This window comes from Portunus trituberculatus, chromosome 17 (genome assembly GCF_017591435.1).
Source record: "Portunus trituberculatus isolate SZX2019 chromosome 17, ASM1759143v1, whole genome shotgun sequence".
In the NCBI taxonomy this organism is placed as follows: Eukaryota; Metazoa; Arthropoda; class Malacostraca; order Decapoda; family Portunidae; genus Portunus; species Portunus trituberculatus.
This window is the reverse complement of record NC_059271.1, coordinates 2255001-2272500: the sequence shown is the minus strand read 5'-3', so window position 1 is coordinate 2272500 and position 17500 is coordinate 2255001. Positions and strand designations below refer to the sequence as shown.

Here is a 17500-nt window from a genome sequence, read left to right as displayed (position 1 = left end):
TTTTCTTCTTCTTCTTCTTTTACTTCTTTTTCTTCTTCTTCTTCTTCTTTTCTATTGTTTTCTTTCCAACCTTCTTTTCCTTTCTCTCTAGTTTTTAATGCTTACTTCGAAATATCTTTTTTGTTCTCTATATTGTCCTCTTTTCTTTTCTCTCCTTCCTTCTTTTACTCTCTTCTTTTCTTCTTCCTCTTCTTCCTCTTCATCTTCTTCCTTCCTTTTACTCTTCACACGTTTAAATTTTTCATCTTTTCTCTATTTTCATTAATATTTTTATTTTTTTGCTATTTAACTTTCATTCCTATTTCTCTCTCTCTCTCTCTCTCTCTCTCTCTCTCTCTCTCTCTCTCTCTCTCTCTCTCTCTTGTTCATGCCCTTTCCTCCTTCCTCTTTCCTCTTTCATCCTCTTAAATATACAAGGCCTTTAGTCAACACATCACTTTTCAAACTGTGTTAATACTGTGTGTGTGTGTGTGTGTGTGTGTGTGTGTGTGTGTGTGTGTGTGTGTGTGTGTGTGTGTGTGTGTGTGTGAGGTGAAGAGAAAGGTGATGTGAAAATGTGTTCTTATGTGTTAGCTGTTAATTAGACTACCTGTGTGTGTGTGTGTGTGTGTGTGTGTGTGTGTGTGTGTGTGTGTGTGTGTGTGTGTGTGTGTGTGTGTGTGTGTGTGTGTGTGTGTGTGTGTGTGTGTGTGTGTGTGTGTCTATTTCCAAGCCACAGTTCGTGAAGTGTGTGGTGATCAAAAGAATTACTCTCCTTTATTCATATCCTTCTCTTTTCCACCACTTCCTTGTTAAGTATTTTCCTTTATATCTTTTCAGCAGTCCTTTAAATACAACTGCATTCTTTATCAGCCATTAACAAGTAGGCTGATAATGTTCAATCCTTTATTACTAGGACTCATCTTTTACCAGGGTTTTGTGTACCAATAGACGATTTTATTGATGTTAACGAGGGCTTATGGAGGTCAGAAGATTAATGGCCACAGTCGTCACTATCTTAATCCTCCACATATAAGTTTCTGAAGCTGTATAAAGTCATCAAATAGTAACCAGAAGGAATATGGAAATGCGTCCTGGTACTGAAGGGGTTAAATTAATTCTATCATATTTTCTTTTCTTTTCTTTGTCTTATATTTATTTTGGTGTTTTTTCAATGATTTTTTTTTTAAACGTTTATATTCGCCATTATCAGTTTTATCTATTTTTTTTTGTGATTTTTGTTTGATTTTTCTCTTATTTTGCCATTGTTGTTTTTGTCCTGATTCTCATTTTTGTTGTTGTTGTTGTTGTTGTTGTTGTTGTTGTTGTTGTTGTTGTTGGTCTCTTTCTCTTCCTCTTCTTCTTCCTATTTTTATCTGCAACTTTTTTTCTTCTAAGCTTTTTTTTTTTCTTGTCCTTCTCATAATAATAATGTTGGTCTTTTTTTTTATCTTTTTTTTTTTTGTCTAATGATTTCAACTTTCAATTTACTCCCGTCTCTGTATCTCAATTTCCAGCCACCAATTAAAGTCACTCATTTGCATTTATCACATCTTATATTTTCCTTCCTCTTTTCATTTACCATTTTCTTTTCCTTACCCTGTTTCATTTTCATCACCCTGTTTTATTTTATTTTCCTTCCCCTGTTCTCTTTTCATTACCCTGTTTTAATTTCACTACCCTGTTTTCATTTATTTTCACTACCGTATTTATCACCACATTTTATTTTCCATTTTTCTTTTCTATCCAACAAATTTTTACCATTACCAATCGCATTCTTCTTATCATCATCATCATCTGCATTCTCGCCAGTCAGCTAATATGTTTTATTCATCTTTTTCTTATCTTTCTCTCATTAGCTTTTTTTTTTTTTTTTCAATGGTTTTTAGTTTTCATCTTTATATCTCAATTTCGGAGCACCATTAAGTGACGTGCGTGTTAATAATGTCAATCTGCAGCTTTTGTAACTTTTCTTTATGTTTTTCTCTACGTACTGGTCCTTTTTTTTCTATGACTTTTAACCGCAGTTGCATTTCATATTAATCTATCAGTTCTTGAAGTATAAATTAACCCCTTTTTCATTACCATGACGCGTTTCCATATTCATTCTGGTGACTATTTGGTGATTTTGCACAGCTTCAGAAACTCATGTGGGGGATTGAAATAGTGAAGAATCTGGCCATTTATCTTCTGACCTCCATAGACACTTACTAATGTCAATAAATGGTCTAATCGTACACAAATCTCAAGGTAAAAATTATGTCCCAGTAATGAAGGGGTTAAGTTATCTGCCTGCTATTAAGGTTACTCTGCTTCATTCATTACGTTATTTTTACCGTCTTTCTGTCTTTCATAGTGTTTTTTTTTTTTTTTGTCATTTTCTAGTGATTCTGAAATACAATTATGTTCTATCTCAACAATTTAGCGAGTGACGTGTGTGTGTGTGTGTGTGTGTGTGTGTGTGTGTGTGTGTGTGTGTGTGTGTGTGTGTGTGAATAAAGTTACTAACCTTCCCGTATTATCATTCTCTCTCTCTCTCTCTCTCTCTCTCTCTCTCTCTCTGAACACTGACTTTTTTGTTCTATCTTAACGTCTCAATTCTGGACGATGATTGAGTGTCGCGGCGCTAATAAGGCAACAAAGAGAGTGTGTGGGCGTGGGGGCGTGAGAGGGAGAAGGGGTGGGAACGGGAGAGGGTGGTGGAGGGGTGGAGTGGTTGAGCGAGGATGGGGGTGTAGCCTGGAGCACCGGCAAGAGACAGACAGGTGTGGAAGAGGAAGCGGCGGAGATAACCCTCGGGACAACGGCTTTGCTTCCTTCCACGCCGCTTCCTCAGACTCGAGCGCTTGGAATGAAAAGACTTAGGAAAAAAAAAAAAAACAGAAAAAAAACACGCGAACGCTTGAAATAGGATACGTTAAATAAATAAAATGTGATACGATAAATAACTATGACACAATGAATAAGTAAGTGACAGAAAGTGACACACAGAGAGAGAGAGAGAGAGATGGAGACAGAATTGAGAGAAAGGGGAGTGGGTAGGTGACAGATTGTGACGGGAAAGCGTTTAGGAGGGAGGGAATTGTGAAGAGAAACACGTAGGGGGATGATACGTTAAATCAATCAATCAGATATAAGCAAAATTTAATGGTAATTGAATAAAGTCCTTGCAGAAAGACTCGAACGCTTGAAAGACTCGACAAAAATCACTCGAACGCTTAAAATCACTTGAAAAAAAATATGAAATGAATAAATAAACCAGTTAAATGTGCATAAAATTAAGAAAAATGCAATAAAGTCCTGCCAGAAAGACTCGAACGCGTGTTGGAAAGACCCGGAGGAAAAAAAAAAAAAAAGATCACTCGAACGCTTGAAATTACTCGGAAAACAAATACAAGACACGAATAAATGAAATAAGTATGCAAATAAAAAAAAAAAAAATGAAGGGAAATTCAGTAAAGTCCTATACGTTTGGAATTACCAGAAAAAAAATAAAAAAAATACAAGAAAACGAAAAATAAATAGATAAATAGATAAAACGAAGGAAAAAAAATCAGTAAAAAAAATAAATGATCTGTACTTTCCTTCATATTACCAGACATTTCATCTTTCGTTTTCCCTTCCTTTTATTCTTTTCTTTAATTTTTCTTTTAGTTACTTCTTTACTTATACATTATCTAACATTTTCCTTCTCATATTCTTTCTAATTTAGAGTAAAAGTTTAACTCCCCTTTAGTTAACCACGACGCGATTGAAGATAAGATAAGAGAAGAAGGAAGTTACAGGGAAGTTTTACAGTTAGGTTACAGGAGGTTTCCAATCACTACACACTGCTGATAAGAAGAGAAGATTGACACGTGATTCATGATAAAGTTAAGCGTCATTCATGGATCATTGGATGCGTATACAAACTTGCGCCATAAAGATTAGGAAAAATATATTGCAGGATAATTTATGATCTATCGCTATTTATGAAGGACGTTCAAATCTCTCTCTCTGGCTTCATAGGTTTAAGCCCTTCAGTTCTGGGACACATTTTTACCTTGAGATTCGTGTACCATTTGACCATTTTATTCACATTAGGAAGGGTCTAAGGAGGTTGGAAGATTAATGGCCACAGTCTTCACTATTTTAATCCCCCACACGAGTTTCTGAAGGTGTATAAAATCACCAAATAGTAACCAGAATGAATATGAAGACGCGTCATGATACTGAAGGGTTTAAAGTTATTTCGTAGGTTTATAGTTATCCCATAAAAAAAGGAGAGAAGGGAGTTTTCAGATATTAATGACGATAAGAGAAGATTAACCCTTTCAGTGCTATTTGACGCATCTTTCCATAGGGAGGCGATAGCGTAGTGGATAAGGCGGTCGTGGTGGGATCGGCCAGACGTCCATTCGAATCCCACCACGTGCCGCCTTGAAACTTTGTCATTTGTGGAGTGGTTTAAAATTAATTACCTATATGTCACCATGATACAAAGGTTCTAGATGGAGGTGTCATTGCCTTACACCAAAGATGCGCTTGGGTGGTGATATGGGCCCTAATATGGATACCACTATACATGAAATTGCCTGAGCCACTAATGGGTGGATGTTGGACAGCGCTTCCTATACTCTTCAAGTACACCTACAGGCGCTATAGGACCGTAACATTAAAAAAAAAACACATTTCTTCTTATTCTAGACTAACCTATATACATCATAGTGGCTGGAAACTGCAAAACGTATCCTTGTAATAACTTTTTTCGTTGCAGACACTTAGAAAAAAATCATATACGTTGCTTTTTAGTGTCGAAATTTGTTGTATATCACAGGGAAAGGGTTAATCAAACACACACACACACACACACACACACACACACACACACACACACACACACACACACTTAATTTACATCGACACCTTTCCATCAGTTATCTACATACGAATCTGCTTACCATTTTTACCAGGAATTTTCATACAGAAACGCGGCGTGAAAAGGTTTATGGCGCTAATCTTCCGTCAAAACAAGAACACAGGAGGAGAGCGAGCGACACTTGCGTACGAAGAATTAAGGAAGAGGAGAGAAAGTACAGTCCAGTTATCGAGTATAGCAAGAACAGTGTCCAATTTCAATACATTTTTAAGGCAACACATGAAAAAATGAAGTTACAATCTCCAGTTAAAATAAAAACACATGAAGAAAAGAAGGAAGGAAGGAAGGAAGGAGGAAGGAAGGAAAGGAAAAATACAGTCCAATTATTGAATATAGCAAGAATAAAGACCAGTTTCAGTACATTTTTAAAGCGAGACAGAAAATAAATGATAGTCTCTAGTCGAAAGAAAACACACGTAGAAGGAGGAAGGGAAGAAGAAAAGCAAGAATATTCACTCCATTTATCGAATACAAGCAAGAATAGTGTCCAGTTTCAATATATTTTCAAAACAAGACAGAAAAAAAATGTCGAAAGAAAAACACGCGGATAAGGAAGGAAGGAAGGAAGGAAGGAAGGAATGCCGAGTAATTACAGAAACTTTTAAAAGATTAGACGAGTTTATGAATGAAGAAGTGAGAAACGAAAACAAAAACGAAAGAAAAAAGGAAAAGAAATGATAGCCAAGAAATTATTAGGACAATGCTTTATTTTTGATAACTTAATGCACTGATAAATGAATAAATAAATAAGGCAATGTAGGTGATCAGTGGGTCAGTTATTAGTCAGGCAGTCAGTCAGTCAGTCAATCAGTCAGTCAGTCAGTCAGTCAGGAATTCAATCAGCAGAGAGGAAAAAAACGACAAATGTTTTCTCGTTCCGTTGTAACCTGACTGTTCATTTCTCTCGTTCCGGTTACCTGTGTGTGTGTGTGTGTGTGTGTGTGTGTGTGTGTGTGTGGGTGGGTGAGTGTGTGTGTGTGTGTGGTGCGGGGCGGCATACTCTTTGTTATTCTCCCCCACACACACACGTCAATGTCACCTCTAAAAAATACAATAAAAGATTCTGATCTCGAATACAAAACACTTGATTCGCTTCATGGTATAAAAAGAGAGAGAGAAAAATATAGATTAGTGAATAAGTCAATGGACAAAAATACGAAATAATAAACAAAATAAATTCATAATATCTGAAGCGGCTTAGTCCAGAAAATTTAAAGGGAAAAAAAATACTTGTCAATGAAATAAAGGATGAAAAATATAACGAATTCTGTACCTCGAGAAAAACAAAGGAAAATGGAAAAAAAAGACATGGGAAGGAAAAAGAAAAAGAAAAGTGAATTATAAGGGAAAGAAAAATAAAAAAAAAAAAAAAAAGAAAGAAAAAAGAAAAAATATAAAAAGGAAAAGGAAAAGAAAAGAAAAAAAATGAAAATAGGAGAAAAGAAAAGAAAAAAAAAGAAAAAGAAAAGAAAAGAAAAAAAAAAAAAAAAAAAAGAAAAGGATAGGAAAAGGAAGGAAAAATGAAAATACGAGAAAAAGAAAAAAGAAAAAAAAAAAAAAAAAGAAAAGAATAAGAAAAAAGAAAAGAAAAACAAAAATAAAATAAAAATGAAAAGGGAAAGAAAAAGGAAAAAATGAAAATGTGAGAAAATAAAAGTAAAAAAAAAAAAAAAAAAAAAAAGAAAAAGAAAAGAAAAAGAAATAAGAATACGTAAAAGAAAAGAAAAAGAAAAAAATAAGAATAACAAACTTTCTATCGACTAAACAACTTTCATACAAAAAAAAAAAAAAAAAAACCACTTCATAATTTCATAGATGCATATTTTCTTTTCACTCGCTTCCGTCAGCACACACACACACACACACACACACACACACACACACACACACACACACACACACACCAATAAACAAATGTGGAAAAACAAGCGAATGAGTTAATGTGTGTGTGTGTGTGTGTGTGTGTGTGTGTGTGCGTATATGTGTGTGTGTGTGCGTATGAGTGCGTATGTGCGTGTATTAATTAATAGGTGAGGTAGCAATAATAATTTCTTACTAAAGCAGTAATGAGGCGGCACGAGATATCACCGCCTCGGGTAATGAATCTCACATCGCAGCATTATGAAAGGTGCGAGGCGTGTCACTTCATTAACAATTAGCACAGGTGTACGAGGCTAAACTATTATTATTTGTCTGTGATTTGAGCGCAGGAAGACAACAGGGAACACAAAGGAGGAGCAAGCAACAAGAATAGACACGTTTTGGAAATCACGACGGTGTTTTTAGATCTGGGTTAGGTTAGGTTAGGTTAGGTTAGGTTAGGTAAGGTTAGGTTAGGTTAGGTTAGGTTAGGTATGGTTAGGTTAGGTTAGGTAAGGTTAGGTTAGGTTAGGTTAATGTTTGGTTATATTAAATTAGGTTAGGTTAGGTTAGGTTAATGTTTGGTTAGGTTATTAGGTTAGGTAAGGTAATGGTTAGGTTAGGTTAGGTTAGGTTAATGTTTGGTTAGATTATATTAGGTTATGTTGTTGTTATTGTTGTTGTTATTATTACTAGATTTTCCTCCTATCTTTCCTGCTCTCTATAAGACCAATACGGATGTCAGCTGCGTTTACCTAACACTCAAATAGCGAGGATGTGGAAATGGAGACAATGAACTGAAAAAAGAGGAGGAGAAACTAACACAACAACAACAACAACAACAACAACAACAATTAACTCGAACAGTCTTCAACAACCACTAAGTACACGGTCTCATTTAGAGTAAGACTAGCGAGATATCTTTTTTTCATGTAAGAGGGAAAAATTGGCCAATGGCAAAAAAAAAGGAAAAAAAAAAGAAAATAAGTTAGATTGATATATAAAAAAAAAAGACCAACTGAGGTGCCGGTTCCCAAACACGTCAAATAGGAATATACTCAAAATAGGACCCTGAGAATAGTGTATGAGTCATTTTGTATAGGATGTGTATAAGTATCTTGTATATATTCATGGTACAGTTTAATTAAGTATACAGGACTCTGCTGAGAATGGCGAGTTTGTTCAGTGAGTTTAGCCAGTCGGTCAGCGGCTTAGTTTAGTCAGTTAGTTGATCAGTCGAGTAGCCAGTCAGTCAGTCAGTCAGTTAATGGTTTAGTTCGGTAGTGCGTCAGTCAGTCAGTCAGTCAAGTAGTCAGTCAGTCAGTTCATTGTTTAGTTCAGTAGTGCGTCAGTCAGTTAGTCAGTCAGTTAGTCAGTCAGTCATAGTCAGTAAGTTAATTGTTTAGTTCAGTTGTGCGTCAGTCAGTTAGTCAGTCAAGTAGTCAATCAGTTAGTCAGTCAAGTAGTCAGCCAAGTAGTCAGTCACCTTAGTCAGTCAAGTAGTCAGTCAGTTAGTCAGTCAAGTAGTCAGTCAGTCAGTTAATGAGTTGACATGTTCTTAAATTAGTCAGTCTGTTAAGAGTGTCTATCATTCAGTCAGGCAGTTAGTCAGTCAGTCAGTTAGTCAGTTTGTTAATTAGTGAGTCAGTGAGCAAGGCAAAATCTCTCTCTCTCTCTCTCTCTCTCTCTCTCTCTCTCTCTCTCTCTCTCTCTCTCTCTCTCTCTCTCTCTCTCTAACATCACCACTACCACCACCACCACTAGTAGCAATCCAATCTCTCCCCACCACACACACATACACACACACACACACACACACACACACACACACACACACACACACACACACACACACACACATAAAACCTCACCACATTTTAATCTACTTTCGCTTTTCTTAGTAAAATATTTAACGAATATAACAAAAAAATACAAAAGATTGAAAGAAAAAGAAATATGATGAAATAAAAGATGAGAGAGAAAGAGAGAGAGAGAGAGAGAGAGAGAGAGAGAGAGAGAGAGAGAGAGAGAGAGAGAGAGAGAGAGAGAGAGAGTTGCGCGTCACATTGTTGTATTCATTTCCGAAATCATTTTAGTTCGACAAGAATGCCTCGTAAAAATGTGGAGAGAGGAAAAATAATGATGGATAAAGAGAGAGAGAGAGAGAGAGAGAGAGAGAGAGAGAGAGAGAGAGAGAGAGAGAGAGAGAGAGAGAGAGAGAGAGAGAGAGAGAGAGTGATAAAGCTGCCGCAATCCGTACAAATTGAAATGATGAATGTCAAAATGTTGTTGTTTGTCGTTTGTCACTTTGAAGAATTTGCTCTCCGGCTAAATTAATGACTGACCAGAAATTAAAAAGAAAAAAAATAACAGGGAAAAAAAAAAGAAAACGAGAGAAAAAAAAATGAAGAGTAAAAAAAAAAAAAGAAGAGTAAAAGAAGAAAACGAAATTGAAAAAATAAGAAAAGAAAAAAGAGAGAAATAAGAAAATAAGAAATAGAAATAAAAAGAAGGAAGAAAAAATAGAAAAAAAGGAAAAGGGTGAAAATGAGAAAAATAAGAAAAGAAAAATGAAGAAAAAAAATTAAGAATAAAAAAAAACCGACAACAACAACAAAAACAACAATAACAACAACAACAACAACAATAACACCACCACCACCACCACCACCACCACCACAACAACAACAAGAAAACTGACTATTATTATTATTTTCTCTTCCTCGTGAGTTAAAAAAAAAAAAAATGAAATAATGATGAACGAGATGAAATAGACGAAATGAATAAATGTTTGAATAATTGCAGGAAAAAAAAGAAAACGAAAAAAAATAAATAAAACAAAACTTAGATCTCGTTATGATTTTCTGCCTTACCTCCACCACCATCACCGCTACCACTACTACCACCATCACCACCATCACCACCACTACCACCACCACCACCACCACCACCACCAAAATATCACTTAATGAGAGAAAAATAAAACATGAAGGACACTCTTATCTCTCTCTCTCTCTCTCTCTCTCACACACACACACACACACACACACACACACACACACACACACACACACACACACACACACACACACACACACACACACACACACACTCACTCACTCTCTCTCTCTCTCTCTCTCTCTCTCTCTCTCTCTCTCTCTCTCTCTCTCTCTCTCGAATATTAACCTTATCTTCATTTTTAGTACTTAACACCCCCACCCCACCTTCCTCTCCCCCGAACCCAAACCTCCCCCCTTGAGAATCCCTGAAGTGCCCCTGAAGCTACACGTCCCTGAATTTAAGAAGCCAAAACTCTCCCTTCCTTTCTTTAGTATCTGTGCTTCCCCATTACCCATCCTCTACCCATCTCATCCTTGCCCACACAGCCCTGCCCTGAATTTTCCTCCCTGAATTTTGGTTAACTCTCATGTCTATTGGGGAAACTGGCGACACAGTGGGTCTATTTATTTTTCCATATTTTGTTGCTCTTTTTCTGATCCATAAAAAACACTCACTTGGTTCTTTTTTACCGTATACCCTATACCCATTTGCTACTAAGGCCCTTCTACTTTTCCTACCCTAGATAAAGTTCCCTGACACATTTTCTGACTCACACAGCAAAGGTTCACAAAGCATATCTGTATTTCAAAACGCTTTCCTCTCTCACCATAGCTATTTTCAAAGGCCACAGAGAAGGTTAGCCACGTTCTCAATAGTGTTTCTCCTGTTTGTAATGTAGAGAGCTTGTTTATCTGCCGTTAGAACTCGTAGAAACCCGTTAAATCTTCGTGTCACCAGCCAGCGTCTCTTGAATTAGTGAGGTTGCGCGGTGGAGGTGATTCAAAATATTACACTTAACACCTTCAGCACTGGGACGCATTTTTAATCTTCATCTTGAGATTTGTGCACGATTAGACGGTTTTATTGACATTAGAAAGGATTTATGGAGGTCAGAAGATTAATGGCCACAGTCTTCACTAGTTTAATCCCCACTTTTGAAGGTTTTGAAGGTACATAAAATCACTAAATTGTAACCAAAATGTATGTGAAAACGCGCTGTGGTACTCAAGAGGTTAAAACAATTCGTCTGACTTGATTGATCTCTTCGGTACCAGGACGCGTTTCTCATATTCATTCTGGCGATTTTACACACCAAACTTAGTAGACTCTACCTATTAATCTTCTGACCTCCATAGACCCTTCCTGATGCAAATAAAATGGTCTAATCGCATAAAAAAAAATTGAAGGTAAAAATGAGTCTCAGAATTGTAGGGGTGAAAAAAGTCACGGAGTTGTTTTTTTTTTTTTATAGCTTTCGTGGATGTTTTATTTCCTGTTGATGGTGTGAATCGTGGCACATCATTGCTATCGCCATGGAGAGACTGAAAACCAACAACACTTTCCCCACAGCGAGGTAAAAAATGCGTCTCACTACTGAAGGGGTCAATCTAAAAGGAGGAGGAGGAGGAGGAGGAGGAGGAGGAAGAAGAAGAAGTAGTAGGAATCCCATAGCATAACATACGAAAAAACTCCACTAACCTAACCTAACCTAACCTAACCTAACCTAAGTACCCAACCCAACCCAACCCAACCTAACCAAACCCAACCAAACCCAACCCAACCTAACCTAACCTAACCTAACCCAACCCAACCTAACCTAACCAAACCCAACCCAACCTAACCTAACCTAACCTAACCCAACCCAACCCAACCTAACCTAACCTAACCTAACCCAATCAACCCAACCCCAACCCAACCTAACCTAACCTAACCCAACCCAACCCAACCTAACCTAACCTAACCAACCTAACCTAACCTAACCTAACCTAACCTAACCTAACCTAACCTAACCAACCTAACCTAACCTAATCTAAACTAACCAAATCTCAATGAACACTTAACCCACCCACACGTTCCCTTCCCCGTCCTTCCTCCCCACTCACCTGCTGGATCATGTGTTGGTACTGCGGCGTGGTGGGGTCCAGGCGGTCCAAGTCGTGGGTGAGAGCAAACTCCGTGAGGGACTTCCAGGGTGGTTGGTAGGCGGTGACATCCAGAGGGGCTGTGGGCGGGTCGGTTTGCACGGGCGGGGAGGCCACCAGAGGGATCCCTTGCATCACTCCGTACGTGCCAAACCGCCCGCTCTGTGGAGGAATGGGTGGTGAGTCTGGTGAGGTGGTGAGCGTGTGGTATGGTGGTGTGTTTGGTGTGGTGGTGAGTGTGAGTGAGGTGGTGAGCGTGTGGTATGGGGTAAGGTGCGTGGTGATGTGTGGCGTGGTGTGGTGTGGTGTGGTATGGTGGTGAGATAACGGTGTAGTGTGGTGTGGTGGTGGCGATGTGTGGTGGTGTGGTGTGATGAGATGTGGTGATATGTTTGTGGTGTGGTGTGGTGTGGTATGGTGTGTGGTGTGAAATGTGTGGTGAAGTGGTGGTGTGGTGTGGTGGTGAGATGTGGTGTGATGAGATGTGGTGATAGGTTTGTGGTGTGGTGTGGTTGTGTGGTGTGTGGTGTGGTGAGGTGTGGTGAAGTGGTGGTGTGGTATGGTGATGTGTGTGGTGTGGGGGTGGTGATGTGTGTGGTGCTGTGTGTGGTGAGGTGTGGTGTGGCGAGCTGCGGTTAGTGGGAAGCTTGAGAGAGAGAGAGAGAGAGAGAGAGAGAGAGAGAGAGAGAGAGAGAGAGAGAGAGAGAGAGAGAGAGAGAGAGAGAGAGAGAGAGAGAGAGAGAGAGAGAGAGACTAAACTAAGACCTAGAAAATTAATGAAAATAAAATTAGAAAAGAGAGAAGGAAAAAAAAACATATATAAACCAGACGGTGTAAGGAGGAGGAGGAGGAGGAGGAGGAGGAGGAGGAGGAGGAGGAGGAGGAGGAGGAGGAGGAGAAGAAGAAGAAGAAGAAGAAGAAGAAGAAGAAGAAGAAGAAGAAGAAGAAGAAGAAGAAGAAGAAGAAGAAGAAAAGAAGAAGAAATGAAGAAGATGAAGACACATGGCTGGAGGTAAGAGAGAGAGAGAGAGAGAGAGAGAGAGAGAGAGAGAGAGAGAGAGAGAGAGAGAGAGAGTGTCCTGCTCTTATCAGGACTAATGCAGCAGTAGCTTTACGGAGAGTGTTAGGAGATAGGACACCCCCTCCCCCCTCCCTCCCACTCTCCCTCCCTCATCCATCACTTCCTCCCTCTCCCTCACAAGGAAGAGAGAGAGAGAGAGAGAGAGAGAGAGAGAGAGAGAGAGAGAGAGAGAGAGAGAGAGAGAGAGTTAATGGGTGGGTGTGAGGGTATGGGAAAGACTTGAAAGGGTGAGAGAGAGAGAGAGAGAGAGAGAGAGAGAGAGAGAGAGAGAGAGAGAGAGAGAGAGAGAGAGAGAGAGAGTGGTCTAATGGAAGGGAAGCCGCTGTAATGGTTTGTTGCAATTAAAATATCGTTCGCATCCCTTCGTTTGGCTCTGGCTTGGACGCACACACACACACACACACACACACACACACACACACACACACACACACACACACACACACACACACACACACACACACACACACACAAACGAATCAACTCTGATCATAAGGACAAAGAGAGGAGGAGGAGGAGGAGGAGGAGGAGGAGGAGGAGAAGAATCAACTCTGTTTTAATTCAAAGCTCGTGTTTTTTTAATTTCTTTTGTCTTTTCTCTCAACTCAAGAAATATAAATAGTTTACTTTTTTTTTTTTACTTTTTCATTCCAGTGTTGTGTTTACCAGAAAGGGGAACGACTGGCGATCTTTCTATTTGTTTCATTTTATTTCAGTATTTTTTTTTCTATACCCATCTTTTCCTTTTCTTTTTTCTTTCTTTCTTTTCTTTCTTTCATTTTTTTCTATATTGTTTTCATTTATTCTTGACTTTTTTCTTCATTCACTTTCTGTCTTTCTTTCGTCTTTTTATATATATATTTTTCTTTTTATTCTTGTTTTTATTCTCGGTCTTTTTCTTTCTTTCTTTTCTTTCTTTCATTTTTTTCTATATTCTTTTCCTTCATAACCTATTTCTTCATTAATTTTCATTCATCTTTTGATATTTTTACTTCCTTTATCTATTCTTTTTTTATTCTTGATCCTTTTCTTTGTTCATTTCATATTTCTTTCAATATTCCTCTTTTCTTTTCTTATTTTTCATCTTTTCTTTATCCATTTTCCTCTTTATTTTTTTCTTGTGTTATTTCAATTTAATTTCCACGCAGCAGTAAATAAACAAATAAGTTAACCTGTAAATGACAAGATGGAGAGAGTGATAGGAAGAAATAGGGAGAGGGAGAGATGAAGGGGAGTGGTGTGACTGGAATGACAGGAATAGGGAGAGGGAATAGGTTTAGGAACATGAGTGGGAATGAAGGTTAAAATTTTGAATAGGGTTGGAATGTTTTGAATAGGGTTGGAATGTATAAGTTAATCTAAATTCCATGTCTGTGTGATCTGTTTATTTATTTATTTGTTTTATTTATTTATTTATCTATTTATCATTCATTTCTCTATACACTTTTTCATACTCTTGATATATTTATTCTTTTTATCAAATTTCCTGCGACTTTTCTTTTTCCTTATCTATTCGCTCAGTGATGAATAAAGTTGTCGCTTCATAATCAACTCTATTTACACATTTCATAAAATATTCGTTACTGTCATTTTTTTTCATATTTTTCCCACATTTCTTCATCCAATACGTAAGAAAAAGATACACTTACTAATACTAATTATACAATACTCTATACACAACAAAAAAAAAAAACGTTTATCATTGTCATTCTTTTTTCATAACTGTTATCCTTTTTCATACTTTCCTGTCATTTCTTCATCCAATAGGTAAGAAAAACACACACACACTTGCTCATTTTAATACAATATACACAATTCACACAAAAAAAAAAAAACGTTTATCAGTCATTCTTTTTCATACTTTCCTCTCTTTTCTTCATCCAATCGTTAAGAAAAACACACACACTTGCTCATTTTAATACAATACTCATTCTCAACATCATTCCTTACTTATCCTTTCTTATTCTCAACATTACTTCTTACACACTTGCTAATACTAATACAAATTCTCCTCATTCTCAACATTATTTTCTTTCATTTATATTTCGTTTCGTCTTTCAAAAATATAAAAAGCCACAATTATATATATATTTTCCTCACCTAAGAAATTGGCAAAAAAAATTCCTTACAATTGTTAGAGAGAAAAGTCTAAAGGAGGAGGAGGAGGAGGAGGAGGAGGAGGAGGAGGAGGAGGAGGAGGAGGAGGAGGAGTAAAAAAGAGGAATGCGATAAGGATGAAAAGTAAAAGGTAGAAGGATAGAAGAATATGTGGAAGCAAAATGAAGACGAAAAGGAGGAGAAGAAGAGAAAAAGAAGAGGAGAAGAAGAAGGAGGTGGAAGGAGGAGGAAGAAGATAAATATGAGAATGAATAAGAAGATGCAAAAGGAAATGTAGGAAGGAAAAAGCAAGAAGAGAAAGATTAAGAGAGAGAGAGAGAGAGAGAGAGAGAGAGAGAGAGAGAGAGAGAGAGAGAGAGAGAGAGAGAGAGAGAGAGAGAGAGAGAGAGAGAGATTTAATTTCCTAAGGTCTGTGATAAATGCCATGTTTTCCCTGTCTTGCTGTTAACTCGTCCTTGTGAGAGAGTTACGAGCAGGTGTAGAAGAGTCAGGTGTGTTAAGCCCAAGCCAGCGCCGGGAGAGGCTTGGGGAACACACCTGCCACCTTATCACCTCTTAACACACCTGTCGATAGGCCGCGAGGCACACACACACACACACACACACACACACACACACACACACACGCACACACACACGCACACACACACACCTGCGTCATTTTTTGCTTAACTTCATAACATCTGTCTCTTTTTGTGCCGTCTTTAACACCTGTTTGTCCCCCTCTCTCTCTCTCTCTCTCTCTCTCTCTCTCTCTCTCTCTCTCTCTGGTCTCCATTTCATAATTCTTTTCTACTTCTTTCTCTTCCTTTTCTTTCTTTTTCCTTCCTACCTTTCTCTCTGCATCTTTTTATTCACTCTCATATTTTTTCTTTTCCTCCTTCCTCCTCCTCCTCCTTCTTCTTCTTCTTCTTCTTCCTCCTCCTCCTCCTCCTCCTCCTTTTTTTCTATCGCATCCTCCCTTTTCTTCTTTTTTCTTCCCATATATTCTTCTACACATTCTTCTACTTTTTATTTCTTCATCCTTATCACATTCCTCTTCTTCTTCTACTCCTCCTCCTCCTCCTCCTCCTCCTCCTCTCCCTTTTCTCTCACCTCTCCCACTTCTTACCTCCACTCCTCCTCTACATTTCCTTATCCACTGTTTTATTTCTTCCCTCCATATCTTGCTCCCATCTACACCTCATCTACACTGCTACCTGTCCCCACACGCTCCATCTACACCACTATCTACACTCCATAGCTGCTTCTCTACACTCCCTTCCCTTCCTCCCTATCTGTCGGTGTCTCGTGTACACCTCTCACACACACACACACACACACACACACACACACAAGAGTCAGTTAGCCAGCCAGCCTGCCGAACGCTCCTTTTATAGACGTACACACACACACACACACACACACACACACACAGAAGGAGACAAACTCGTCCCGTGCACAACACAAACAAAAGAACATTTTTTTAATACCAACACGCTGATAAAGGCTTCCACTCCCTCCAGCCGCTTTGAGGAGGAGGAGGAGGAGGAGGAGGAGGAGGAGGAGGAGGAGGAGGAGGAGGAGGAGGAGGAGGAGGAGAGGAGGAGATACATAAAGAGATGGACAAACAGACGCTGGGGTAGAGAGAGAGAGAGAGAGAGAGAGAGAGAGAGAGAGAGAGAGAGAGAGAGAGAGAGAGAGAGAGAGAGAGAGAGAGAGACTTATGCATCACCCCACAGAAATAAAATAAAAGTAAGGAACCGGCTGTTAATTTTCTGTCTTCCACTGTCCGCCGTGGTACAGTGGAACCATGCGTGCTTTGGGGTCCGAGGGGTCTCCAAGCGCACGGGTTCGAATCCTGTCCACGGTCCGAGTGTAGGTTGGGCTTCCTCACTCGGGGCAAGGGTTTCCTAGCGGGTGGGCTTTGAGATAGGAGGTACCACAAAAAAGTATCCCCTTTAGCCAAGAAATTCCCGTGAAAAGCCCACATGGTATAAATAAAAAAAAAGAAAAAAAAAACTCAAATAAGAAAGCAAGTCTGAAGCATGCCTACTTACATACTCCTTTCTCCACCCTTTTATATCCCTCTCCTTAACCTCTTCAGTACTGGGACGCATTTTTACCATGAGTTTTGTGTACAATTAGGCGATTTTAGTGATATTAGGAAGGGTCTATGGAGTTCAGAGTTTAATGGCCACAGTCTTCACTATTTTAACCTCTTCGGTACTGGGAAGCTTTTCTACCATGAGTTTTGTGTACAATTAGATGATTTTATTGATATTAGGAAGGGTCTATGGAGTTCAAGAGTTTAATGGCCACAGTCTTCACTATTTTAACCTCTTCAGTACTGGGACGCATTTTTACCATGAGTTTTGTGTACGATTAGATCATTTTATTTGCATTAAGAAAGGTCTATAGAGGTCACAAGATTAATGGCCAGAGTCTTCACTGTTTTAATCTCCCATATAAGTTTCTGAAGCTGTATAAAGTCGCCAAACAGCAAACAGAATGAGTACGAAAACGAGTCATGCTACTGAAGGGGTTGAAATCTAAGACTAAGGAAAATAAAAGCAATAGCAA

At 38.5% G+C, this 17500-nt stretch overlaps 1 protein-coding gene across 1 annotated transcript in view; it reads right to left on the bottom strand.

The window, feature by feature from the left end:
- Positions 1 to 17500, bottom strand: part of LOC123505065 (insulin gene enhancer protein ISL-2B-like) — a 184930-nt gene that overhangs the window by 34774 nt on the left and 132656 nt on the right. The window contains exon 8 of the mRNA XM_045256092.1: positions 11701 to 11901. Within this exon, the coding sequence (XP_045112027.1) occupies positions 11701 to 11901 (201 nt within the window). The remainder of the gene's footprint in view (positions 1 to 11700; positions 11902 to 17500) is intronic.